We start from the raw sequence: 27,573 nt of genomic DNA, 5'->3' as shown, positions 1-27,573 counted from the left end.
CTTGGACTACAGACTAAAGTGTAAATTCTTAGAATGTTTTCTCAGGCATTTGAGAATTTAGGGAAACTTCTTATTTCAGCTGTGTCACATGCCTTAGTTTATATGGTCCATTTTTCCAAGACAGCCTTGCCCTCTATCATCTGATATGAGCTTTTCTGTCCTGGAAGGATTAGCTTAATTCTGTTTCACTCATAAAGCATTGCTAAATTCCTCCATTTAGAATTGTTCTTTTCCTTCTTTAAAATTTCATAGTCCTTTTTTGTGCTACTATTATATTCATCCATTCATTCTACAAAAAATATATTTAGAGCATATGGCATATCAAGCACTGTGTTAGGCGCAGAGACACAATGGGGCATGAGCTCAGGCCTGTTTCCCATTCTTGGGAAGCTCAAAGTTTAGAAGAAGGAGAGATGTAATTGCAGTCTTGAATGTGTGATTATACACAGGTTAAAAAGAGCCTAACCCAGTCTTACAGATCCAGAGATGGCTTCCTTAATGGAGTTTATCTATGAATTGAGATACGAAGGATAAGAAAGCAAGAGAGAAAGAGATGGGTGGTGGGGTGGAGCAATTCTAGACCCAGAGAACAGTACAGGCAGGGGCCCCACTGAAAGAACACCTGAGGCACCTGAGGCCAGCGTGGCTAGAGGGGATGGAGGGGAGTGATGTGAGATGAAGCTGCAAAGGAAAACAAAGGTCACCAAAGGAGGCTAATACACTGCTTTTAAGGATCTGGGTCTTTTTCTTAAGGGCAAGAAGAAGTTACCGATGAATTTCAAGTAGGAGGTCAGAAAAAGAACCAGTATACCTCTGCCACTCTCTTTTGAAATCCTTGAAGGGAGGCTGGATCACCTTCGTTCTTGAATACCCTAAAATGTCGATTGTCTAAGCCTGAAGTTTGATAACTATATTTTAAATTTTTGGAGGAAAAATATGAAATATATGGCTTGAAAAGTAATATAAATGCTGCATCAAATATGTTTTTCTGGAAGCATGCACTTTTTTACTATTTATATTTTATAATCTTTCAAAACATCAACTGGGCAGAGAGTGCTATCTGTCTATCTCATTACAGATTTTCCTCTTCCACCCTACTGATAATCCTCAAAAGTTTTAGCAGGTGTATTACCACCTAGAATGAAACTGTAATTCTCAGTCTATCTTGCATCTCTCTGTGGTTGTGATTAAATCTGGCTAATGAGATATGATTGAAAATGTTGCACAGAACTTCTGGAATGGCTTTTTAAAAGGGAAGGTGGACCCTCCTACTTTCTTTATGAAAATCACATGAAATTTCTGGAGTTCTAGCAGCAATCTTAATCACTGAGAGAATAGAAACCATGAGCTAAGGAAACTGGAGCAGAATGTTTCAGTCTGGATCTCAGATAGCTTTCTAGAGTTATTATACAAAGCCTGAACAGTCGATTTCAGACATCTTACATGTGCAGAAATAAACTTGAGATTTGTCTGGAAAATGAATTGGGTCTCTGTTCCTAGCAGCTGAAAGCACTTTCTTACTGAGACCCAAAGTTTTACTTCAGGGATGCTGAATTATACACAGTTGTATAACTGACAGATACTTTAGTAGAAAGAAATTAATCTTTGAGCCAGGAAAGTTCTAACTTGTGCTCAACTAAAATACCATCTTAATTTAGGCCACATTTTTTTTTCCCATTGAATACTTCTTATTTTATTTTTAATGAATAGAGAATTAATATTCCAGGAGAAAACCAACACATCTGGCTTCTAAGTCTGTAAAGATATTCTCTGGAGATGGTATTGCAAATACATTCAGGCTTAAGAAAACTTCTAACTAATGAAAAGGGACTGCGATTTCGAATGATGCCAGTTTCACAGACACTCTGGGAATCTGCATGGCCTCTGAGATAAAACAATTATAAAGGACAACTTGTTGAATCCTATCAGAAGTTGCAAGGATCTCTTTAGTCATCTGTGGGCAAGACCAACAAAGAAGCTAGGGCGCTCCTTCTTGCAACGCACCATCCAGCTGGAACTACCTAGAGAAATAGTCCACAACAGCACTAATATTAGTAGCTTGTGAGCCACATGCCATATGTAACTTAAAATCTTATGGAGGTGACAATAATATTAATATTTTGTTTAACACAAAATAAAATGATACAAAAATGATCAATGAGCTATCTGATATTCCTGTATGCATATGAAGTATTCACAATCTGTTGTGCATTTTACACTAACATCACATCTCAGAGCGGCTGCTTTTTAAGTGTGAAATAGTCACAAATGGCTAGTGGCTGCAGTATTAGACAGTATAGCTCTGCACATCTTCTGCTTTCCTTTCTACTCTAGTATTTCACTACCTGCATTTCTTTGTGTTTTGCTTTAAGTTCAGGTGCACATGTGCAGGTTAATTACACAGGTAAACTTGTGTCATGGGTGTTAGCTGTATAGATTTTTTCATCACCTCGGTATTGAGCCTAGTACCCATTAGTTATTCTTCCTGATCCTCTGCCTCCTCCCACCCTTCGCCCTCTGATAGACCCCAGTGTGTGGTTTTCCCCCTCGATGTGTCCATGTGTTCTCATTACTTAGCTCCCACTTATAAGTGAGAACATATGGCAGTAGGTTTTCTGTTCCTGTGTTAGTTTGCTAAGGATAACAGCCTCCAGCTCCATTCATGTTCTCAACAAGAGATATAATCTTATCATTTGTTATGGCTGCATAGTATTCTATGGTATATATGTGCCACATTTTATCACTGATGGGCATTTAGGTTGATTCCATGTCTTCGCTATTGTGAGTAGTGCTGCAATGAATGTCGGCATGCACTGTCTTTCTAATGGAATGATTTATATTCTTTGGTTATATACTCAGTAATGGGATGGCTGAATTAAATGGTATTTCTGTCCTTAGGTCTTTGAGGAATCATCACATTGTATTCCCCACAATGGTTGAACTAATTTACATTTCCACTAATAGTGTATAGCATTCCCTTTTTCCCCCACAGCATTGTCAGTATTTGTTATTATTTGACTTTTTAATAATAGCCATTTTGACTGATCTGAGATGGTATCTTATTGTGGTTTTGATTTGCATTTCTCTAATGACCAGTGATGTTGAGCTTTTTTTTTCTTTTCATAATGGTTCATCTTAAGTATGTCTTCTTGTGAAAAGTGTCTGTTCATGTCCTTTGCCCACTTTTTAGTGGGATTGTGTTTTTCCTTGTAAATTTGTTTAAGTTCCTATTAGATGCTGGATATTTGACCTTTGTCAGATGCATGGTTTGCAAAAATTTTCTCCCATTCTGTAGCATGTCTGTTCACTCTAATGATAGTTTCTTTTGCTGTGAAGAGGCTCCTTAGTTTAATTTCATCACATTTGTCGAATTTTGCTTTTGTTGCAATTGCTTTTGCATCTTCATCATGAAATCTTTGCCTGTGCCTATGTCCTGAATGGTGTTGCATAGGTTGTATTCCAGAGTGTTTATAGTTTTGGGTTTTACATTTAATTCTTTAATCCATCTTGAGGTAATTTTTGTATATTATATAAGGAAGGGGTCCAGTTTTAATTTTCTGCATATGGCTAACCAGTTATCCCAGCACAATTTATTGAATAGGGATTCCTTTCTCCATTGCTAATTTTTGTAAGGTTTGTCAAAGATCAGATGGTTGGAAGTGTACCTGCACTTATATCTCAGTTCTGCCTCTATTTTAATTTTCTCTCTTTTACCACTCTCTATTGCTCAATTGCTGCTACTAGCTTTCACCATCTTCCAGATCCCAATAAAATCTTACCCTAATGGATAGACCCATTACTAAACAAATATTCAGTTAAGATATTGTTTGGGGAGACTAGTGAAGATAACGATATTTCATTAAAGCCTTTTCTCACTCTGAAACCACTTTCTCTTTCCGGCCGATACTTTTTCCTATTTCCACACCTAATGAGCCCTCTCTCCTTAGTCCAACTCCTAAATACCTTGGATATTTCCTTTTTCAGCTGTTTCTACTGCCTCTGCAATAGTTCAGCTCTCTACACCTCTGCCTAGGTAATCAGAACAAGTGTTAGTAATGCAAAACTTGATTTTCCTGAAAATCCCTCAATGGCTGCATATCGCCCAAAGGATAAAAGTTAGTCTTTTTAGTAGGCAAAAAATATGCAAGGTCCTCTATCTTCTTTTCTTTTCTTTTTTTTTTTTTTAATTGAGACGGAGTCTCACTCTGTCGCCCAGGCTGGAGTGCAGAGGTAGGGTCTCTGCTCACAGCAAGCTCTGCCTCCTGTGTTCACGCCATTCTGCTGCCTCAGCCTCCTGAGTAGGTGGGACTACTGGCGCCTGCCACCACATCTGGCTAATTTTTTGTATTTTTAGTAGAGACGGGGTTTCACCATGTTAGCCAGGATGGTCTCGATCTCCTGACCTTGTGATCCACCTGCCTCGGCCTCCCAAAGTGCTGGGATTACAGGCATGAGCCACCGTGCTGGGCCACAAGGTCCTCTTTCATTAGGTTCCCCCTAAATTCCTAGCTTCACATCTTTCCTCACTAGTAGCTGCTAATCTGTGAAAGAGTCTACTGTAACTCCTTGAGTTTACTGCACCTACTCAAGTCATTCACACCCACGTACTTTCCAGATGCCTGGAATGCCTATAGCATGTGCCTTGAACTGTTCCTCTGTGATCTCCATCCTAACCTAGATCCCAGGGAGAATGAGGCATAAGATCCCTTGTGCATACTTCGATTTGGGCATTTGTGTGTTTTTTTTCAACAATTATGTGGGGTATGTGTGTGTGTGCTTTTTTTGATCTCTAACTCTTTCATAAATCAGTAAGAAAGTAGAATCCGTAAGTTTACATCTTATTCATCAAGGCTAAAACTGTCCTTGGACACATGGTGTGCAATTAATGAAACATTGTAGAATAAATGGAGAAATGAATAAATGAAAAATAGATCTTGTCAACTTTTCCATGACTCCCCTATACAAACATGCTGCTAGTTTAAATGATCTCTTGACTGTTTCAGAAATGTGACATGGTTATCCATGCCTCCATACTTCTGCTCATGCCTCTAATTTTGCCTGGTATGTTCCTGCCTTTCTTTCTCATCACTGAGGCTAAAACTCCTCTGAAGTTCAACCTACTTATTTTATGCAGTTTTCATCAACCACCAGCTGATAGTGATTATTTTCCTCTCATTAATTTTCTATAGAAATCATTATCTGTAACAATTAAGAAGCACATGCTTCTTAACATAGTTTTAACACTTCTTGTGAATGTTTACTGTCTCTATGGCTACATCAGTACATGTTCTGGGAGAAGAGTTCCTGCTCTGTAACTTTTGGTTTTCTCCTTGTGTAGATTAGTACCAGTGCCTTGACCTTCACAGGAGATTAACAAGTGCCCTATAATAACTATGTGAGAGAAACTTGCCTTCATGTGTATGGTATTTCTAACTTAGAACATGCCACTTGAAAATATCTTCTGTAATTTTCAAATGCCTGAAGTGTTTTAAAAAAGCAATGCACTTTTACGTCACATCTAATTTCCCAGAGGGGGGTCTTCACTGAAGTGTGTTCATGAAAATAAGTTTCTTGTTGATGAAGCCTTTCTGGGACTATGCCACAGAAGCAAAAATCATGAAACTATCACAGTAAAAGTTAACAGCTGCGACTTGTTGAAGACAAACAAAGTTAATCCTATAGACAAATGTTGTATCGTACTTAGTGGTTTTACAATGATCACAATTGTAGATAATTTTCTATTTAAATCAACCTCTTTACTGATTAAGACACTCTTTTCAGATACCGTAATTCGTTTGTTAAAATTTATTACAGACTCATTTTTCAAAACCATTTCAAGTAAACATACACATATTCCTCACCCCTTCCATCTGCATTCCTTTCTTACTCATGTAACATTCTTTTCGATGTAAGCAGGATTTGGTAAACAAAATAAGATTCAGACTCTAATATTCGTCAATGAATTCATAGGCAAAGACAAAAAAGTACTTATCTCTAATAAGGCAATGGGTGCCATGAGAATTTTAGACAATGCTACCTGAAAAACTAAGCTTGTTGCCCTCTTAAAACTGGTTTTTGGGCAGTATAGATGCAACTATACAGAGAGGAAATATGTGTTTTTAATCAAACAAAATGAAAATGACAACTTCATCTTTGTAAAACGTTTTTTCTTGGCATAGAAAAATCTATGACTCCTCTCTCCTTTTCACTTATAGATCATTTAAATATCAAAGAAAAAAATTCAAACAAAATGTTATTTTCAAACGCTATAATAAACACCATTGTAAATTTTTACTCCTGACTTTTAAAGAGAGCAAAAGAGTACTAATAAACCAGATAACAATGTGATGTAACAAATAGTCCTTCCTCCCCTCCTCTTGTCTCCTCTTCTTTCCTTTTCTTTTTTCTCTGTATTATTTGGAATGCAAAGACTCCTCAAAAGGAGAAAGCAAAAAGAAAAAATGAACTCTCCTTTTATTCAGATTGGGGAATGATACAAGTCTTCAATATGCTGAGCTTAATGAAATCCAGTAAAGACATGTCATTAAAAAGATACACACCTTAACCATTTTAATTTAACTGAAAACCTACATTATGTCAAGTCAATGACTCATTGGTAGAGGGAATTACTCTGGGGTCTTTGGGCATGGGTTCACCTATTTGAAGTCTGTAGTTCAATCCACTGGCCTTTCTCTCCAACCATTTCCATATAGTATCACCTTCATTTTTCAGTTGTGGTTTCTTCAAGTGCAGTGAAAACTAAAGTTGCCAATGAATTTGAGTGAGTTTACCTTGGGCTTTATGAATCTCTGCAAAAGCTTACAGTTGCCTGGCCCACACATAAACTTACGGTTTTGTTTGTTTTGAGCCACTTGTCTTTCTAAAACTTTTACATTTGATTTTACCAGAAACTATTTTTTTTCTGTCTCTACTCATTTGAAAATGTACTTAGTACTTAATTAAACCATATTATTATAGTAACAAGTATTACTTGCATACACATTTTCAGGAATGAGCAACTAACTCCCACATAGCATGTTAGGGAGCCTATAGGAAATGAAGGATAACATCCTACCAGCTCCAACTTCCCCTTCATCAAGTTGTATCAGTCCCAGTAGTTTACAAAAGGGATGGTACATGTCCATGAGTCTGTAATGTTGGTTTAAGGGAGAGCAGTTAAATGAATTCTTAGTATGAAATCACAGCTGCAATGTATCCAAGTAATTGACAAAAACAATTATTTTAAGAAGAAAGCACTTGTTAAGAAATATATTTTAAATGTTTTTAAATCAATTGCTATTATTTTTATTTTGCAGGTAATATGATATCAAAAGCAAGAAATAAAATCAATTGGCTTATTTAAATCTCTCCATAGTTGATTTAGCTACATGTTAAAATTATTTATCTATTTCCTTTCTGCTTATCTTCAAACATATAACTGTTTTTCTGATATTACTTTTATGCACTAAGCCTTCCTTGGGATTTAAATGTCAAAGCACAGCTATATGCCATGCCAAAAGCAAATATAGTTTTCTTTTGTCCTAATACATGCAATGCATCAAAGAAGAATACAGCTGCTGTTGAATCTTAAAATGGCTAATTCAACTTTTTTCTTTTCCTTTATTTCTTAGGAGAGTTATCTCCTCTGGCATTTCACTACTTTTTTTTTTTTTTAAAGTATGTTTTTGTCACTCTAGTATTCTATTTGTACTTAAAATAAAATCACTTTGAAATCACTTCAGAGAGGCAACTGACTTGAACATGGGTTCGCCTGGGTATGTGATACTTTTAGGTCATTGAGCTGATGTTTTTGTGCTAGAAAGATGCCCATGGCTTAAATGTTTACGTATAAACAGGAAGCTCCTTCCTTCTAAAAGAAACCAAACGAAGCTAAAGATCAAATGAAACCACTGGGGTTAGCATGGAAGGCCAAGAAAGTTTACATAAGGAGTCACACATCTAATATTACAAATAAGTCAGATTTAGCATGAGGAAATGGGACTTTTCAGAAATTGCCAGTAATTTTATTTATCAGAAACCGAGAAAGATCATAGTGATTTGCAATATAAAAACCAGTGGAATCCAAGATGAGAAATAAACCAAGTTAAGGTGAACGGACAAGATGAACACATCTACCTGAAAGAATCACAATAGGATGACCCCATAAGAAAACTGAAGTTTTTCCACACATTTAATTTGGGGATTAGGTTTTTGGACACAAGCGCTTTTGTCCGAAGCACAGTCCCCAAAAGGAAATCCAGTGTCATTACTGGAAAACTGCTTGTTGGCTCAAGTTCTTTCAGAATTAGCTTCAGCCAACCTGTTCTTTGATTATTTGTAGTTTGATGGGATCACAGTCACAACGATGTCAGGATTGAGCAAGCATAGACTTTTGAATAATGTGAATTTATCTGGGAGACTTTCTGCCCCCTTTACCTCTTATCAATAATTATCATGAATGAAAGTCAGGTATTTCCAGAAGCCTACAGTATGCGTAATGAAATAAGCACCTAATGGTAAAAGACAAAATATTTCCCAATGTAAGAGAAGCGCTAGCACAGTTTGACACCAGTCTAACTGATGACATTAACATTTCTAAAGAAAAGAGAGAAGGAGATGGTCAACCTGGAAACGTATGACAAAAGGAGGTGTCCGACCTAGAGGGTAGCAGTTTGGAGTCGGCAAGATTCAGGTGAAAAAGAAAGGAAATCTGTCATAAAAGCCACCACTACAGAAACATTAATATTTGTGAGACAGGCCTTCTTTACTATAGTAGATACAATTCTGAGGTTTTTTAAATCAAGGTTTTGGTTTGTTTATTTTTCATCAACTTTTTTTTTCTTACACTGTGGCTGTCCTACCAGTGGATCAACGGTTATACAATTATCATATAAAGTGGATTCTGGGAGAAATCAACTTTAGAGTCTGGACTGAAATAAAAAGTTAAGAAACATGTGGATTTAATTTTGGAAAAGTAGTCTAAAGCCAAGAAGCTTTCTATTGGAAAAAGCTATGCTTCTGAGAGCAAAACAGAGGCATCCTAGGTGCTAAGACATAAAAGCCAAAGAAGTGTTGAAACAGTGGAGAGTCTGATCAATCACCCTCCCTTCATCACCTCAGCATTCAGTCCCAGGAGGTACAGTCCACTGGTTGGTGTGATCTTCAAAAAGCATTTGTTGACTGAATAAATCTCAACCCTAAACCAAAAAAGAATCTGAGAGAAGTCTCAATCAATTTAGTTTATTTTGCTGAGGTTAAGGACATTTCCCATGACACATCCTCAGGAAGATCTGAGGACGTGTGGCCAAGGTGGTTGGGGTATGACTTGGTTTTACACATTTTAGGGAGACGTGAGACAACAGTCAATATATGTAAGATATACGTTGGTTCCATCTGGAAAGGTAGGACAACTCAAAGCAGGGGCTTCCAGGTGATAAATGTTTTCCGATTGGCAACTGGTTGAAAGAGTTATTATTTAAAGACATAGAATTAATAGGAAGGAATGTCTGAGTTAGGATAAGGGGCCATGGTGACCAAACTTTGATCATGCAAATAAAGCCTCCAGGTAGCAAGCTTCAGAGAGAATGGATTGTAAATGCTTCTTATCAGACTTAAAGAGACTATTCAATCAGTCTTAGGGTCTCTGTGTTGATGTCTGTGAGGTATGTCTGACCTAAACTAATTTATTTTCTTTTTCAGGATTATTTGGAATGCCCTTGGCTGAGGGGAGGGTTCATTAGTCAGTTTGAGGGCTTAGAATTTTATATTTGGTTTACATAGCAGAGACTTAGGAATCCTATGATGGCCTTTGAGGGTCTAATGTGTACAGGGCCTCATGTCAGCCTGAGTGGCTGTGTAGAGCAGATATGGAGTGATGGCATGCTGAAGCAAAGGGAGTGTAGCCTAAGGAAGCTGTCCCCATTGCCTAACCTCTCCCCGACAACACATATGCCATGATTCATTTCAGCTTGTATGTAGTCTTCAAAAGATACAGAAATCACTGTGTGTCCCTATAGGGCCTATAAAATGCTTAGATGGCTGGTAGATCAGATGAAGGTATTAGGAGAAAGAATACCTAGTGTGTATAGTCACCAGCCACGCTAGTTTACCCAGAACTGAGGGGTTTCTCCAGATGTGGGACTCTCAGTGCTAAAACCGAATGGGACTCACAGAAGCTAGGAATAGCTATCACCTTAAACACAGATTCCAGAATCGAAGTCCGGCGATACCTATGTCATATCTGAAGGTCAGCAGGAACAGGTGTCATGACAGTGGGTGGCAGGGACTGAGGTGGGACCCTGAAGACCGACCAGGCTGGGGACTCGCAGAGAGCTCAGAGGGAACGTCGGTGGAGCAGGTGGGACAGATCCCACCCCTGTGGTGATGAGGTATTGCATAAGCTGACTCTGACCCAAGCCACACTAGGGCATCTAGGAGAACTCTTGAAATGGTAGTACAACCACAAAAGGAAGTTTACCTTTGACTGAGATCAACTTCCATGTTGACTGAATATACACAGAAAGGAGGAGTGATTACAGTACCAAAATGTATGTGTTCAAGTATTTATCTTTTCTGCTACTGCCTAGAAATAGGAAATTAGTGAATGAAGACAAATTTTAGAAAATGATAAATGTTACATGTTTTCTTCATCTAAGTTATGAATCCAGATTTTAAGCCTGCTTTTATAGAAACTCATGACCTCTTATGTTTTGGTCCATTTTCACATAGCTGTAAAGAACTGCTTGAGACTGGGTAATTTATAAAGAAAAGAGGTTTAATTGACTCACAGCCCCACACAGCTGGAGAGGCTTTAGGAAACTTATAATCATGGCAGAAGGCAAAGGGGAAGCAAGGCACGTCTTACATGCCAACAGGAGAGTGAGTGAAGGGGAAAGTGCCATACTTTTAAACTATCAGATCTCATGAGAACTCACTCACCATCATGAGAACAGTAAGGGTGAAATCCACCCCCATGATTCAATCACCTCCCACCAGTCCCCTTTGCTGATACACGGCAATTGCAAATCAACTTGAGATTTGGGTGGAGATACACAGCCAAACCATATCATCCTTCTTGACTGCTTTCATTCACATTTCCAACAGAGTCAATTTAGTTTTGAGATATTTTTCATGTATCTACCTAATCCTCATTAAACGTTCTTATGAAAATTTATTTACTTATTCTTTTCTTTGAAAGAAAAAAAATCAAACTGGATATTCTTGAAAAGAAAACATTGAATTAAAAAAAAAAACTGGGTCTGTGATTATGTACTTCATCCAAAAATATAATGAAGACTTAATTGCTAACTCTGGAATAGGATCTAGTCTATTCATAATTTCTCAAGTGGTAATTTTGTAGGCTATGTTTAAGTTGGGCCATTTGCATTTCCTTTTCTGCTCTCTGTGTTATCTGGGATGTTTACTGATTTTGTTTCTAAATGTATTTTTTAATATATTTTCAATGGAGGTAGACAGGAAAGAGCAGGGAAGATTCTAATTCTAATGAGTCACTTTTTACTAGTGCTGACTTTAATAATATGAATTTGTTGTGGCCTCTAAACAGCTATTTAGTCCCCAAATTTCAGTCTCTAGGGGACATCACTAAAATGCAACTTAATACACTCCAAAAAGTATTATCTTTTCTTTCAAAGTCATTTCCGTATTTGAGAATTTGTTCTTCTGTATTCTGGTAAGATGATGATACCGGTTAATTTTAGCAGTGCAGACTAGGGAAAGGGCAGGTGTTTTTGTCTCCAAGAAAAATAAAACTTAACTCATAATTACTTAGATAAATGATAGTTGATATTTTTCACATACAAATTAGTATCAGGGGCTGCTTGATCTATGGTTTTCTTGACCCTATAGCTCTAGACATCAGGTCTACATTTAACCAAAGATGGTGGAGAGCAAGAGGGGCAACAGTATCAGGAGAACAAAAGCTTTCCTAAGAATACCACAGTTGACTTCTGCTTAGCTCTTAGCAGCCAGGACTGTGTCTCATCTCTGCTTCCGCCTAGCATAAAGCAAAAAACATTCCTCTGGCAGCTGGGCTGTGAAGAATGCTCTTAGGACTGAAATAGAAACCACAATTGCAAAATGGACTTCACTATTACTCACAAAACACACAAAAAAATTGTCAAATCAAGCATGATCACCACCTAATTAAGCTCAAAATATGTTAACATCAGCTTCTTCCTAACCATGTGTCCTGGCTACAACCAAGAAAAACAAATCAAACAGTAATTCTACACCAATTCACAAGTTCTGAGGCAGATGTCTGTTGTAGCAAGTCTCCGAGTTTAGGAATTCTGACCAATACCTGCAAGGACTGACTCACTCAATCTCCTAATACCCTCCCTGACTCTCCCTCAATGTCCATCCCTCCCCAAGCACTCCCCCTCCCCAACTTTGAAAGACCCTAGGGTTCTCCTCGTGATTCTCTCTTGAGGGAAGAAGTGAATGGACCTAACTCTGGCTAAAGGAGTGTTTCTGAAGGTTTGAGCTCTCAGGTTTTCACACCTGGAAAGAGGCTGGAGAGAAAAAGATTGAGAATAAGAGTTGAGTCAGGCATCTTAAGATGTTTGCCACAAGCAGTCAATCATGCAAGGGTTCTAGGAATGAGTAAAAGAGAGTAACAACGCAAGGAGAAACACAAATGTTATCTCTGGGTATTTTACCTTTCTCAGAGAATGTTTTAGTAACTGAAGGTTTGCTGACAACCCTCCTGTCTAGGAGCAGGATATCACTGAGGGGCCCAAGCTAGCAGTTTCCATTATTACAGAGCACTTCCTGCCCATTATCCACCACCTCCCCTTCCAGTTTTATGACTGCTTATAAAATGTAACTAAAGATACCAAAGACCCTCAATAGTTAAACAAAAGGGATTCTGTCAAGCACAAAGGTTTATTCTGTAACCTGCAGACACAGGCTTGTTACCTGCATATATCCAACTATCTTCTTGATATTTCTACTTAGAAGTCCAGTAGACATTTCAACTCATGTCCAACCTTGAATTTCTGACTTCTGTTTTCTTTAGCCCCCTTGACTAATTTTCTCTCCAACTAGCCTTCCCAATCTGAAGAGATAGCATCTCCTTTCTTCCTGCTGTTCTTAGCAAATCATTTGGATTTATTTCTATTTTCTCTATTTTTCACACCCCACATCTAATTTGTAAAGAAACCCTACTGACTCTGCCTCCAAAATGCATTCAGAATTGGCCACATCTCACTACTTCTTGTACTAGCACCCTGGCCTAGGCTACAAGCGTCTCTCACCTGGATTATAATGGCATGATTTTAGTTAGCCTCCTGCTTCTACCTTTCTTGCTCCTACAGCCCAGGTTCATTCTTTTAAGACGTGAGTGCATCATGTTGCACTATTTAGAATGCTGCAAATGACTCCTGTATTCCTTCAAAATAAAAGCTACACCCTTACAATAACTTACATGTCAGGAGGGTTTGTTCTGGCCTCTATTCCTTCAACTACTCTTGACCTCCTGAACTTGCCACCCTGGCTTCCATACTGACCCTGGATCATGCAAATGCCTCTTTGGTTGCCTGCGCTCTCTGGGTCAAACATTCTTTCCCTGCGTTAGTACATTCAGTTACCTCTTTCAAGTCTTGCACTAATATTATCTTTTCAATGGAGGCTTATCCTGATCAACCTATTTAAACTACAACTCAACACCTTGATCTACTGACATGCCAGCCTTCCTTGTTTTGTTCTAGTATTTTTACCCATAAAATTTATTCCTTCTCACTTGCTAGATTATTTAGTTTTTAATTATAGTGTGTCGTCTCTCCTTCCTCCCCTTCCCCCACCATGTGAGCTTAGAATTTTCAATAATCTTTATCTGTCCTGTTCAAGGATTTATTCCAAGTGCCGAGAATAGCTTGACATCTAGCATGCACTCAGAAAATAAATACTGAATGCATAATTCTGTAGCTTGGCATGCTTGCTCTTTCCTTGATTCAAAGCTGTGTTCAGAAAATAAGCACATGAACAAAATAAGCCACATGCAAATTGACATACAAATCAGAAAAAATAAAGTTCAAATGATAGGGTATTCCAATACAACACGCAGAAAAACTCCTTTAGACAAATATTCCCCCAAGTGTTTCCCTAAGTTCTACTCATCACATCATTGCAGCTGTGACTATTATCTCCAAATGTTTTATAAAAGTCAGGCTTCTATAGCTCTCGTTTTTTTTTTTTTTTTAAACCCTATGTTCTCATTTATACCTTTTTTCTCCCCTCTCAAAAATAACTCTCAAATCGATCAAGCTGGAACTGGGAAGGAGGAAAGAAAGAGCCAGTGTAGGCTTCCTCTGGGAGAATTTGGGTAATCTGAAAAGAAAGTTGTAGATATGGGGCAGTTGCAAAGTCTTAGTGAGGAGGAAGAAGCACAGATGTGCTAGGGGTGTATCGCTAAAAGGTTATCCGGATACATCACTGCTCAATGAGGACAGACTAAAACCAATGGTACTTTCACCTGGAAAGACACAGATTAAGGGTGATATCATCAACACACTCTTCAGTGGTTTAAGTAAAATAGTCCTGTCTCATACCTATGAATGTACAACACTTTACACTTAAGATTTTGAACTGGGAACATTTTAGGTGACTAAAGGAATCTGCTGTTTCACACGTTGGTATTTAATGTACAGATGTTGTTGCCTTAAAAAAAAATAGTATAAGCTAAAAATAGGTTCCATAATGGGTTTAGAAAATGCGCGGAGAAGTGTCACAGGTGACTACTTCCCTGCAGCTAATCTTTTCATTTGTCATCCTAAAGAATAAAGAATAAGAAAGGTGTGAACTTCGTATCTTTAGCTGCAGGAAACTTGGCAAGATGAATATTGGGCCTGACCTATTTTGGCAAAAAAACAATATTTTGTGTATCTCTGTATCTTTGAAAAATTGAAATTTATATTCTTTTTTCTGTACCCTCCCTTGTGTTGGTCTCCCAACCAAGAGTATCACCTTCCGTTTTCTTCATTTACCAAAATCCCATTCATTCTTTTGGGACCAATGTAACTCCTGTCTCTATTAGAGTACAACATTAATATCTCAACATATCAACCTTCCTTCTTTAGTAGCAAACAATTTCTGTACAATGCCTAGAAATACCATGTTTAGAGAGAAACAGCAACATGTTACCTAGCCCATTTACTAAGCTGAAAGAGGTAATAAAACTATTGTATCATTACAATTACTGACCTGAAAAAAAGAGTAGATTCTAAAAAACTCCATAGCTATTATGAAGAAAATACTTTTTTCTGTATAAAACAATTATAATATGTAGATAATTATCTAAAATCAGAACAAATGTTCTTTAAACATTCATCTCAGCTTTTCTGATTATTGCTGCCACTTGCTCTAGGCAGAAATAATAGCTGATACATTATTAATGGCTCAATAATTAGGAGTAATTTCTGTTAAAACTTCACTTTTCTATTGAAATACAAACTGTTTAGGCTACTAAGATCAGTACTTGCATACATGAATAGAAATAAGCAGTATACTATGTCAGAAAGTATTATTGCAAACATGGGAAGGCTTTATAAAAGTTATATCTTACAGCCACCACAAACTGTAACTTACATGAGCGCCATCTTATTCAGATTATGTGAAAGCAAACATACTTCAAAATAGATTATTTTTTATGTTTGTAAAATTCATTATTGAGTGACTTCTTAAAATATTTCTTCTTGAATAAAATAAATTTTTTAAAGACTTATGGCCTACATTTTGTTGTGGGTAGACTGAGATAGGATTAATATCTTATTTCAAAATTTTAACAAAATTTAAAGAACTTTTATCTTCCCTAAACACAAAATTAATAAAATGATCTTTCAGAATAAGACAGTTCTTCCTCAAAAGATTTAAATATATCTTAGAAAATCATATACATTCACTAGGTTAACTTCAAATCATACATAGTTCGTTTACAGACCAAGCATCTCAAAATGAAACTTGTTCATAGTGGAATGAGAGGCACTATCTATAAGTATGTTAAGGTCGTGTATGCTGTATAATCATAATATTTCACGTAGAAGTTGCATCTTTCCACTGTGTGAGAATACAATTAAAGTTTTTAATTAAAAATTTCTACCCAGATTTGCAAAACCAATAAAGATTTGATTTTGCCATGTTTTAATATGTGTATTTTGAAAGCTGGACCAGTTACTCTAAATATTCTGCTTCAAAATACCCATGTTGCCCACTGACACTTTTGTAATATTCCTTTTCTTTCAGAAGCGGGTTTTGGAAGGACATGCTGAGGCCAAGTCATGATTGAGACAGAAAGAGAAGGCACATTTCTGCTTGTAGACACAGAAAGCAAAACTAAAAATCAACTGTCAGAGTTTCTGTACCACACTGCTGTTGCATGCAAAACTACTCATTGAAGACTAAGATTCTCTGATTGGAGCCTGTTGAACAAATGCAACACCACAGTGTGTTATATATGCAACACCACAGTGTGTTTATATATATATATATACACACACATATATAAAATAAAAACATAAACATAAACACTGTTACTATCACAAATATACAATACATACTTTGAATGGTAATTTCCGCTTTACCTGCTTTTCTTTAATATTTATTTTTCCTTTTGGATGTTTCCCTGGTCTCACAACAGAAACATAGATTGGGAAAGTACGGACAACGTGAGGTAGGATGAAAACATCATTTACCTGTCTATGATCGCACACATGTCAATGCTGACATTGGCAAAACTTCCCGGCTTCCTTTGTGCCACTTCGTATAAATTTACAAGTTGATCGTCCACTTGAATGAGCTGCATGCATCCTTGGAATGAAGGCTGAAGAACAGAGTGACTTGAGTTATTCATCTGGTTCAGAAAACCTGTGAAACAGAAGAAATGGGAATGTAAATCTGGTGTACAGTATGCTTCACTAAAATTCTTGTGGGTATTTTACCTGGCCACAGCCATCACATCCAACTACTGTTTCTTTGATCCTTGCTGATGTTATATTCAGTGTAGAAAAAGGAAGATTTTTGAGAAAGTGAGATTATTACAGAGGAAGAAGTCAGGGTTGAATTGTAATGGGTTACCAGGTCAATGTTTGCCTCTGGGGTCTACTGTCACTCAAATTTTCTCTTTTGACATCATCTTTCTCGCTGTCACATCTTTCTGTCCCTCTGCTGACAAAGACTCACTGTTATTCTTCCTCTGCTGAGACAGGCCTCAGAGATTAGGATACAAAACTTTAGAACTTTCGCAGCTATCCAACTGTCTTCTTGTTTCTTTGACACTTATTTCTATTTTCTTAATTCCCTATTGCCTATTATTCAGATGTCAAATAAGCCAAACTTACTATTATGAAATAAAGCAGATCAGTGTATAACTCATTACAAAGACATATTTGCATTACAGATGCTGTTTTTTAAATATATAAAATCTAAGGGAACATTAGAAGGAAATAAATTTAGGCATAAGGGTCAGCCACCCTGCTTTGAACATACATCTACAACCTATCTAATACGGTATAAATACTAGATCATAATATGGTATAAATACTAGTAAATAATAACAGATGGAACTAAAAGAGCAAGTAACAAGAGTAAACACACACACACACAAACACACACACACACGGTAAATACTGTTGATTCCATTAAGAAACTGAATGCATACACCAACCTTGAAATCAGACATTAAGAGTTTATTGCTAAATAACTTTAAGAGATCACCACCAATCAATTACTAGTGTATCTTTTTAAGAGAAATATGCATAATTGGGTAGAAACATGTATTATGGATGGAAAATTTGTAGGCCGTAAGAGAATATTTTTTCAATCCCATTAAGTATCTAAAGAAAGTCCTCAGAGTTTCTACTTTTCATATGGTTCACCATATCAAATCTGCCTACTGGGCAAATTTAAACTGTACTAATTTGTCTGCTTGCAAATCTGAAGTTATTGACACATTCACTTCATCTAATATTATATCTGTAACAATAAACAATTTATATAAAATGGTTTGGAACCAAATGTTCCGTTAAATGGATAAAAGTGAATTTTCAATAAAAACAAAAATTTGCCATTATATTAGTCTGTTCTCATGTTGTTAACAAAGACATGCCAAGACTGGCTAATTTATAAAGAAAAGAGGTTTAATTGACTCACAGTTGAGAATATCTCGGGGGGGCTCAGGAAATTTATAATCATGATAGAAGGGAAAGCAAGCACGTCCTTCTTCACGGGGCAGCAGCAAGGAGAAGTGTCAGGCAAAGTGGGGAAAAGACTCTATAAAACCATCAGATCTCGTGAGAACCCACTCACTATTATGAAATGATAGAATTATCTCCCAGAGGGTCTCTCCCATGACATACGGGGATTATGGGAACTACAATTCAAGATGAGATTGGGGTGAGGACACTATCAAACCATGTCAACTGTTAAGTGATATTTTAAAAATATCCGGCCTGGTGCAGTGGCTCATGCCTCTAATCCCAGCACTTTGGGAGGCCGAGGTGGGCAGATCACGATGTCAGGAGATCAAGAAAATCCTGGCTAACACGGTGAAACCCAGTCTCTACTAAAAATACAAAAAAATTAGTTGGGCGTGGTGGTGGGTATCTGTAGTCCCAGCTACTCAGGAGGCTGAGGTAGGAGAACAGCGTGAACCCGGGAGGCAGAGCTGGCAGTGAGCCAAGATCACACCACTGCACTCCAACCTGGGTGATAGAGTGAGACTCAGTTTAAAAAAAAAAAAAAAAAAAAAAATCCTATTCTTTTTGACTAAGGATACTAAGGATAGTATTTTAGTATAGCAGAAAACTTCTTTCTCTCTTCGTCAATGGACTACAATATTTAAAGTCCAATAACTGTCATTTGAATCTCTTGTAAGGATTAATCACAAAGGTATATTTTATTTTCTATTAACACAGTATTGTATAAAAATAAGATTGTATTTGAATGAACTTCTTGACCTAAAAAAACCATATGAGACTCTATTTTAATGTTAATATATGGCTCGTGTGTGTGTGTGTGTGTGTGTGTGTGTGTGTGTGTATTTTCTAGTCAACCACATTTTTTTCATTTGCATTGACTTAGTCCCTTCAGAAAAATGCTGATATTAGATAAATGATCTGTTTAGACCAGTTGCATGCACACACATGATTTTCAATTGTTTAATCAAGATAAAATTGAATAGACTGTAATGTCTAAACTTAGCAGAGAGAAAACACCCAGTTGTAACTTACTGACCACTCTTAAGAAGACTCTCATTTCTGTTTGTTTGTTTTTTTTAATAACTGGGAGTCTCACCATATCCATACTCTGTTTGAAAGATTTCAAAATGAATGGATGTATCTGTGAAAACAAAAGCTACTCTGAAGCATAGCAGTTGCATAAATACCGATTACTACAAATTGGGTACAATTAAAACTGTAAAACAAGACGTCATCAGTCACTTATAACAATGTTCTGTTTGATCTCAGTAATTTTGAAGTTGTTAGGTCCTTTTATTTTCCAATAGGAGATATATTCTAGGAGCAGATAATTACAGGACAGAACACTGCATATTCATTAAGTTTTTTCTTTCCAAACATTATCTTTAAATATTCCAAGATGGACATCATTAATCTTTGGCTCCTGATTTCACACCCTTTTTTTTGTCCCCTTCTATAACCAGTTAGGCCTGACTTCCATGAACAATAGAAAACTCTGCAACTTGGTCTCTGAGATTGCTTAATTTGTGGAAAGTCAGTCACCATGTCATACACAGTCTTCTGGAGTGGCCCAGGAGAGGTAATGAATATTCATCATGGTTTGAAATTAATTCTAAGGTGATATGTTATGCAACAATAGATATCAAATAAAGAATTTGATGTTTGGATATGCCATCCAGGTTGCTGTGAATGCCATTAATTCACTCCTTTTTATGGCTGAGTAGTATTCCACTGTATATATACCATAGTTTATCCACTTGTTGATTGATGAGCATTTGAGCTGGTTCCATATTTTTGCAATTGTGAATTGTGCTGCTATAAACATGTGTTTTTAAATATATATACATGCAATGGAATACTACTCAGCCATAAAATTAAATGAATTTATGGCATTCACAGCAACCCAGATGGGACTGGAGACTATTATTCTAAGTGAGGTAACTCAGGAGTAGAAAACCAAACATTGTACTTTCTCACTCATAAGTGGGAGCTAAGCTATGAGAATGCAAAGGCATAAAAATGATACAGTGGACTTTGTGGACTCAGGGTGGAAGAGTGGGAGAGGGGTGAAGGATAAAAGACTACAAATTGGGTTCATTGTATACTGCTAAGGTGATGGGTGCACGAAAATCTCATAAATCACCACTAAAGAACTTACTCATGTAGCCAAATACCACCTGTTTCCCCTAAAAACTGTGGAAATAAAAATTAAAAATAAACTAAAATAGAATACTTTAGAGCCCCCCCCCCCAAAAAAAAGAATTTGATATTGGCAGAGAATTATAACAGAAACCTAAAAATGTGGCAGTGATTTAGGGACCAGAATATGCAAGTTGTGGGACAGGCCTTAAAAGAAGCTTGATGGTTCTTGAGGAACTGTAATGACTTAAAGGAAGGTGAGGAAAGTGTTATCGGAAATGAGAGAAAATTAGATTTTCGCTCTGTTCCGGCGGAAAGTTTAGCAACATTGTTGCTTGTGATAATATGTAAAACAAAAAGATATACTTAAATGAAATTATATAATCTAGCTAAAGATATTTCCAAGTAAAGTATTGAAGGAACCACCTGGCATCTTATGTTTGTAGTAAAAGAAAAAAAAAAATGGGAGAGAAGAAGCTAAAGAAGAACTATTATGAATGAAGAAGCCAGGAATTACTGAATTTTAAAGTAAAATGCTCTTTCAATTCCAGTCTCTCCAGATGGTGAACAATGCAAACATTAAGAAATCACATTTCTAAGCAAAGATCAAATTCCAGGAAACATAATCTAAAGATGACAAGGAAGTGTGATTACAAAATCTACATAAAGACCTGAGAAAATTATTAGGTATTCCTCAGAAGGACACTCCATGAGACAGAAGACCCACTAAACAGCTTATTTTTATGCTTTTATAGGTCTTTTCAGTTAAACAATAGGGATTTAATTATCTTAAGAGCATTTTCCTTCTGTAAATCTGTAGAAGCTCAAGGGGTCAGGGTGAGCTTATCTTTATATAATTGTGGATGTGCCTTTTATGAAGTGGAGTAAACCTGAATAAAATTCATATAAAGTCCATTCTTTTTTTTTTTTTTGAGATGGAGTCTCGCTCTGTCGCCCAGGCTGGAGTGCAGTGGTGCAATCTCAGCTCACTGCAAGCTCCGCCTCCCAGGTTCACGCCATTCTCCTGCCTCAGCCTCCCGAGTAGCTGGGACTGCAGGGGCCTGCCACCACGCCCGGCTAATTTTTTGTGTTTTTAGTAGAGACAGGGTTTCACTGTGTTAGCCAGGATGGTCTCGATCTCCTGACCTCGTGATCTGCCCACCTCGGCTTCCCACAGTGCATTCATTTTTAAGATAACTATATTGGAGGTAACACCACCAGCTTGTACTGAAAGGAACAGAGGTGGGACAAAATAGAAAAAGGCCTTCGACCTCCAAACTTTATGGTCAAGAGGCTATGCAGCTGTAAACATAAACAACCTTCTATATACATAAAAAAGGATGACGTAGAGTGGCAGAACTAACACAGAGGACAGAGCCAAGAGCTATGGAGAATCATTTCGAGAAAATAGCATGACTGAGTCCTAATCAAGAATGACCAACATGTGCCTGACTAGATTGCAAAACTGCTATGGAACACTGACTTCTTCGTCTCTCTCATTTTCTCCATTTTTGAACCAGAGAGTCTAATTTGGTTTCTCTGTGCATAATCTACCATTGTATATGTAGTGTGAGGGTGGCACAAAACTTGCTCATAGGTCTTAAGATTGACAACTGTACTTGGGAAGTGATACTTGAGTGACTATACCTAAACAGCTTCATTTTCTCTTGGAACTCTCTGAGATTCATTTTGGAGTGACTTGACTTAGACAATGAGGTCCTGGAGTTTGAGCAGATGGCCTAGTGGAATGAGACTTTGGATGGCTTTTAGAAGAGTTTGGGTGTACTTTGTTTGTGGAAGAAGATACGAATCTCTGTGGGCAATAGGGTGAACACTGGCAATCAATCTCCAAGATGGCCATAAGTCTTCACGTTATGTTATTTTAAATACCTCCTAATATTTATGGCCTGTATAGGTCCCTCCCACACAATCAGTGCTGCTCCGTGTGACACATGGAATGTTGCGGTAGTAACAAGGTGATATGATTTCCAAGGTTAACTATAAAGGCATTAGAGGCTGCACCTTGGTCTTTTGATCCCTTACTCCAAGGAAGCCAGCCTAAAAGCCGCGGAAACCCTCAAGTCGTGAGATGGAGAAGCACCTACGAGGAGAACTAAAGCCTGTTACCAAGTGCCAACAGCAGCTTGCTAGCCATGTGAGTGTGCCATCTTGAAGTGGAGCCTCTAATCCTAGAAAGCCATCAGCTGATTGTGGCTCTAGGAAACATGTATCTGCAGTCTCACAAGAAATATCAAGTCAGAATTGCCCGGCCAAGCTGCTCCTAACTTACTGGCCTCTTATGGAAAAGAAGAGATAATAAATTATTACTACATCGAGCCACTGAGTTTTGAGGCAATGCACTATGCAGCAATATATAACTAATACAAAGTGTAACAAACACATCCCGCTATTATTTTCTCAAATCGGCTTGAATAATTAGAACCTGAAGATTGCTCACACCTGCAAAACGTTATGTAACTGGTGGAATATTGACAGTTCCCTTAGTCAACAATGAGTTAAAGATGTTGGATCTCTGATACTGAACCTCCTGCTGCTTTAACTCCCTTGGAAACAGAGGAGAACCTATTATTTATTTTCTGTGTTTGTTCCCTTTATGAACAAATAAAATTTCAGTAAAACTACTAGTGTGTTTGTGTCTGTGATACCTTCAGTGACTACTGCAAAGCTCAGGATTTAACATACTTAGAAGATTAATAGTGGGATTTTCTGGTAACATAAATTTGCAGCTGGCATTTTGAGGGTCAAAAATGAATAGCTGTAAAATGGAACTAAAGTGAACGTAACAAACAATTGTCAAGTTAGTAAAAAGATAATATAGAATAAAGGTAAATTTTTTGCATGTTTTTGTTACATCTTTAAATTTCTATGAATTTGGAATAAAAAATACAATGTCTATACATGGGTTATTGTAACTGGTTTGTACAATCTGACAATGTGTTACAACACCCACAGTGAATAATCATCTTGTCAGTCTCAATTGCATCTTACTTTCCCTGCACTGGAAACCTTCCTTCTTTACAGGAACACTGTAATTATATCACTTTACTGGCATGTCTGAAATTTCTGTTTCAAGACTTGCATATAAAAACTTCATACTTGATTTGAAGTCCACTCAGTACACTGCTATTCTTGCTGACAAAGAAAACACGTGCATTTTCAAGGTTTTAAAATTTTATTTCAGAAATACATCAGTGAAAAACTTGCTGATATTTGTTTTGACATTAAAATGGCAACCTAAATTGTTATAAGTTATAATGTTCATCTGATGGGATGGAAAAAGCAAACAGTAGACAGCAAGGTTGAAAAATTTACATGTTTAAAACCAAGTGCATATAAAGCTTCTCTCTGTTTATTTTAAAGTTGGGAAGGTTGGGAGGTCCAAGGGAGGCTGGTGGAACGCTTTAAGGATGTTTAAAACCACCTACTGTCTTCCTTTCAATTTGATCTTGACAGATTGCACAAAATGTCTCCTAATCTCTACTGTTTACTCAACTTTCCTGAATAACTTAGTCAAAAACCCATTGAGCAGGGGCAGGAAAACAGCCTCAAAAAAACTAGGGTCCAAGCAGGCAGGAAGATAGAGTGGTTCAGTGGAAGAGGGTCTAGTGGTGTCCAGGACCTGTGCACAGAGGACATCCACACAGGATCTCCACCCCACGTGGCTGGGAGATTGGTTATAATACAGGATGATTGAGCAAATAAATAAATACATGGAGGACAGTGAGAACCAAATTCTCAATGTCAAAGAAAGAGGGTACAAATATGAAACGTAAGAAAGACAGAATGTTCATGCCTGTGATCCTAGCACTTTGGGAGGCTGAGGCGGGCGGGTCAGAAGGCTAGGAGTTTGAGACCAGCCTGGCCAACATGGTGAAACTCCGTCTCTACTAAAGACACAAAAAATTAGCTGGGTGTGGTGGCATGCGCCTATAATCCCAGCTACTCGGGAGACTGAGGCAGGAGAAATGCTTGAACTTGGGAGGTGGAGGTTGCAGTGAGCCAAGATCATGCCATTGCACTCCAGCCTGGGTGACAGAAGAGACTGTCTCAAAAAAGAAAAAAAAAAAAAAAAGACAGAATGAACCCGGTGGGTTTGCATTAGAATTTAATCAATTAGTATAAATTTGTGGTTTTCACTATATGTAGATAGATACAGAAATAAATATGAATGAAATTGTATATTTGGTCAATATACAGATGGTTCCTATCATCCACTGGGGATAGTCTATGAACAGGCTCCCTCTCAAAGCAATGAATAGTCCTGTTTGCCAGATCCTGGTTTCTGTGCTGGGCAAAACCAAGACTCTTTGGAGAAATGACTGATTCTAAACTGTGTTACGAAAAGTACAGTAAGAGTCTGGAACATTTTGCTGCACCAGTAAGTAAAGAAGTGCCCAAAGAATGATGGGGCCGTGTCAGAATGACACAGGAGCCAGCCTGAAATGGCTTTTCCTCCCCAAATTAAGGACAATTTGTGTACAAAATAAATAATTTGAGTATCAAAAAGAGACTTTGAATATCAAAATAAAAAAGAGAGGAGAAAAAAAGGAAGCTATAGATCATATCCTACTGAATAAAATAGGAATCCAAGAGTCCGCCTGTCTAAAAGTGAATCAATACATAGGGAAAATAGAAAGCTCCTCCAATAGCACTATGGTAAGTAAAACATGTAACAGGAATGTAGGAAGAAGAAAGTCACCATTTGGAAACCATCATATTAATAATTTATTCAGGCAAGGCATATCAATAGGTGCTCAAATAAGTGGGTGAAAGTTGGAAGCAGAACATAGCCTCAAACTATCTCCTTAAAAAGTTTTTTTTTTTTTTTAAAAAAAAACCTCATAAAACACCCCCATCTAATGAATGAGACCTACAATATGATAGCACAATAGGGTAAATATAGTCAATAATAATTGTATATTTTAAAATAACTTAAATAATGTAATTGGATTGTTTATAACTAAAAGGATAAATGCTTGAGATGGATACCCCAGTCCCCATGATCGAATGCTTATATCAAAACCTCTAACGTACTTCATAAATATATACACCTACTATGTACCCCAATATTACAAATATATGTTTACTAATTTCAAAGGGGAGAGTCGTCACTTTACATTGGAGAAACCAGGCAGATCCCTTCATAATCAAGTGATCAATGTTATCACCATGAGTAACAGGACCAGTTGACACTGGGGGCCGCCTGATGAGATTCAATGAGAAGAATAAAGCATGGTGTGGAAGACATCTGTCAAAAATACAAGGCTGGATATCATATCAAAGAAACATCAAACCAATCCAATTTCAGTACAACTGACAAATGACTGGGATAGAATATTCAAGAATGAGAAAGCTGTGAACGTGAAGAAATGACTCAAGTGAGAGATGTTTATGATTGTCAGAGACTGGAGAGTCAGAAAAACAGGGTGTGACGTGTGATCCCAGAGTGGGTCCTTTTGTCGTAAAGGACTGATATGGTTTGGCTGTGTCCCCACCCAGCTCTCACCTTGAACTGTAACTCCCACAATTTCCCTGTGTCATGGGACAAACCCAGTGGGAGGTAACCGAGTCATGGGGGTGGGTCTTTCCTGTGCTATTCTCATGATGGTGAACAAGTCTCACAAGATCTGATGGTTTTAAAAATGGGAGTCTCCCTGTGCAAGTTCTCTCTCTTGCCTGCCACCATCCATGTAAGATGTTGTGACTTGCTCCTTCTTGCCTTCCACCATGATTGTGAGACTTCCCCAGCCACAAGGCACTGTAAGTCCGTTAAACCTCTTTCTTTTGTAAATTGCCCAGTCTCAGGTATGTTTTTATCAGCAGCATGAAAACAGACTAATACAGTACATTGGTACAAGCGGAGTGCGGTGCTGCTGAAAAGAATCCTGAAAATGTGGAAGCAAGTTTGGAACTGGTGACAGGCAGAGGTTGGAACAGATTGGAGGGCTCAGAAGGAGACAGAAAAATGTGGGAAAGTTTGGAACTCCCTAGAGACTTGTTGAATGACTTTTGACCAAAATGCTGATAATGATATGGACAATGAAATCCAGGCTGAGGTGGTCTCAGATGGAGATGAGGGAATCATTGGGAACTGGAGCAAAGGTGACTCTTGTTATGTTTTAGTAAAGAGATTGGTGGCATTTTGCTCCTGTCCCAGAGATTTGTGAAACTTTGAACTTCAGATAGATGATTTAGGGTATCTGGCAGAAGCAATTTCTAAGCAGAAAAGCATTCGAGGGGAGATTGCGTGCTGTTAAAGGCATTCGGTTTTTAAATGGAAACAGAGCATAAAAGTTTGGAAAATTTACAACCTGACAATGTGATAGAAAAGAAAACCCCATTTTCTTAGGAGACACTCAAGCCTGCTACAGAAATCTGTATAAGTAATGAGGATCCAAATGTTAATCATCAAGACAATGGGGAAAATGTCTCCAGGGCATGTCAGAGAACTTTGCGGCAGCCCCTCCCATCACAGGTCTGGAGGTTTCGGGAGGAAAAAATCATTTCATGGTTCAGGCTCGGGGTCAGATTGCTATGTGCAGTCTAGGGGACTTGGTGCCCTGTGTCCCAACCTCTTCAGCTGTGACTAAAAGGGGGCAAGATACAGCTTGGACTGTTGCTTTAGAGAACAAAAGCCCCAAGTCTTGGCAGCTTCCATGTGGTATTGAACCTGTGGGTGCACATAAGTCAATAATTGAGGTTTGGGAATCTCCACCTAGATTTCAGAGGATGTATGGAAATGCATGGATGCCCAGGCAGAAGTTTGCTGCAGAGGTGGGACCCTCATAAAGAACCTCTGCTAGGGCAGTGCAGAAGGGAAGTGTGGGGTCAGAGGCCCCACACTGAGTCTCTACTGGGGCACTGCCTGGGTGGAGCTGTGAGAGGAGGGACACCGTCCTCCAGTCCCTGGAATGGTAGATCCACCTACAGCTTATACTGTGTGCATGGAAAGGCCACAGACTCAACACCAGCTCTTGAAAGCGGCCAGGAATGGGGCTACACCTTGCAAAGTCACAGGGGCAGAGCTGCCCAAGGCCACAGGAGCCCACCTCTTGCATCTGCATGACCTGGATATGAAACATGAAGCCAAAGGAAACATTTTGGAGCTTTAAGATTTGACGGCCTTGCTGGATTTTGGACTTGCATGGGGACTTTAGCCCCTTTGTTTTGACCAGTTTCTCTCATTTGGAACAGCTCTAGTAAC

General features: G+C 37.9%; 1 protein-coding gene across 2 annotated transcripts in view; it reads right to left on the bottom strand.

The window, feature by feature from the left end:
* The window catches only part of CNTNAP2 (contactin associated protein-like 2), a 2,310,676-nt gene that overhangs the window by 1,009,659 nt on the left and 1,273,444 nt on the right, over window positions 1–27,573 (bottom strand). For both annotated transcript variants that reach the window (XM_011941411.1, XM_011941412.1), the window contains one exon: window positions 16,707–16,878. In XM_011941411.1, the coding sequence (XP_011796801.1) occupies window positions 16,707–16,878 (172 nt within the window). The remainder of the gene's footprint in view (window positions 1–16,706; window positions 16,879–27,573) is intronic.

Source organism: Colobus angolensis, unplaced genomic scaffold (genome assembly GCF_000951035.1).
Source record: "Colobus angolensis palliatus isolate OR3802 unplaced genomic scaffold, Cang.pa_1.0 Scaffold2, whole genome shotgun sequence".
NCBI lineage: Eukaryota > Metazoa > Chordata > Mammalia > Primates > Cercopithecidae > Colobus > Colobus angolensis.
This window is presented reverse-complemented; position numbering and strand designations above follow the sequence as displayed.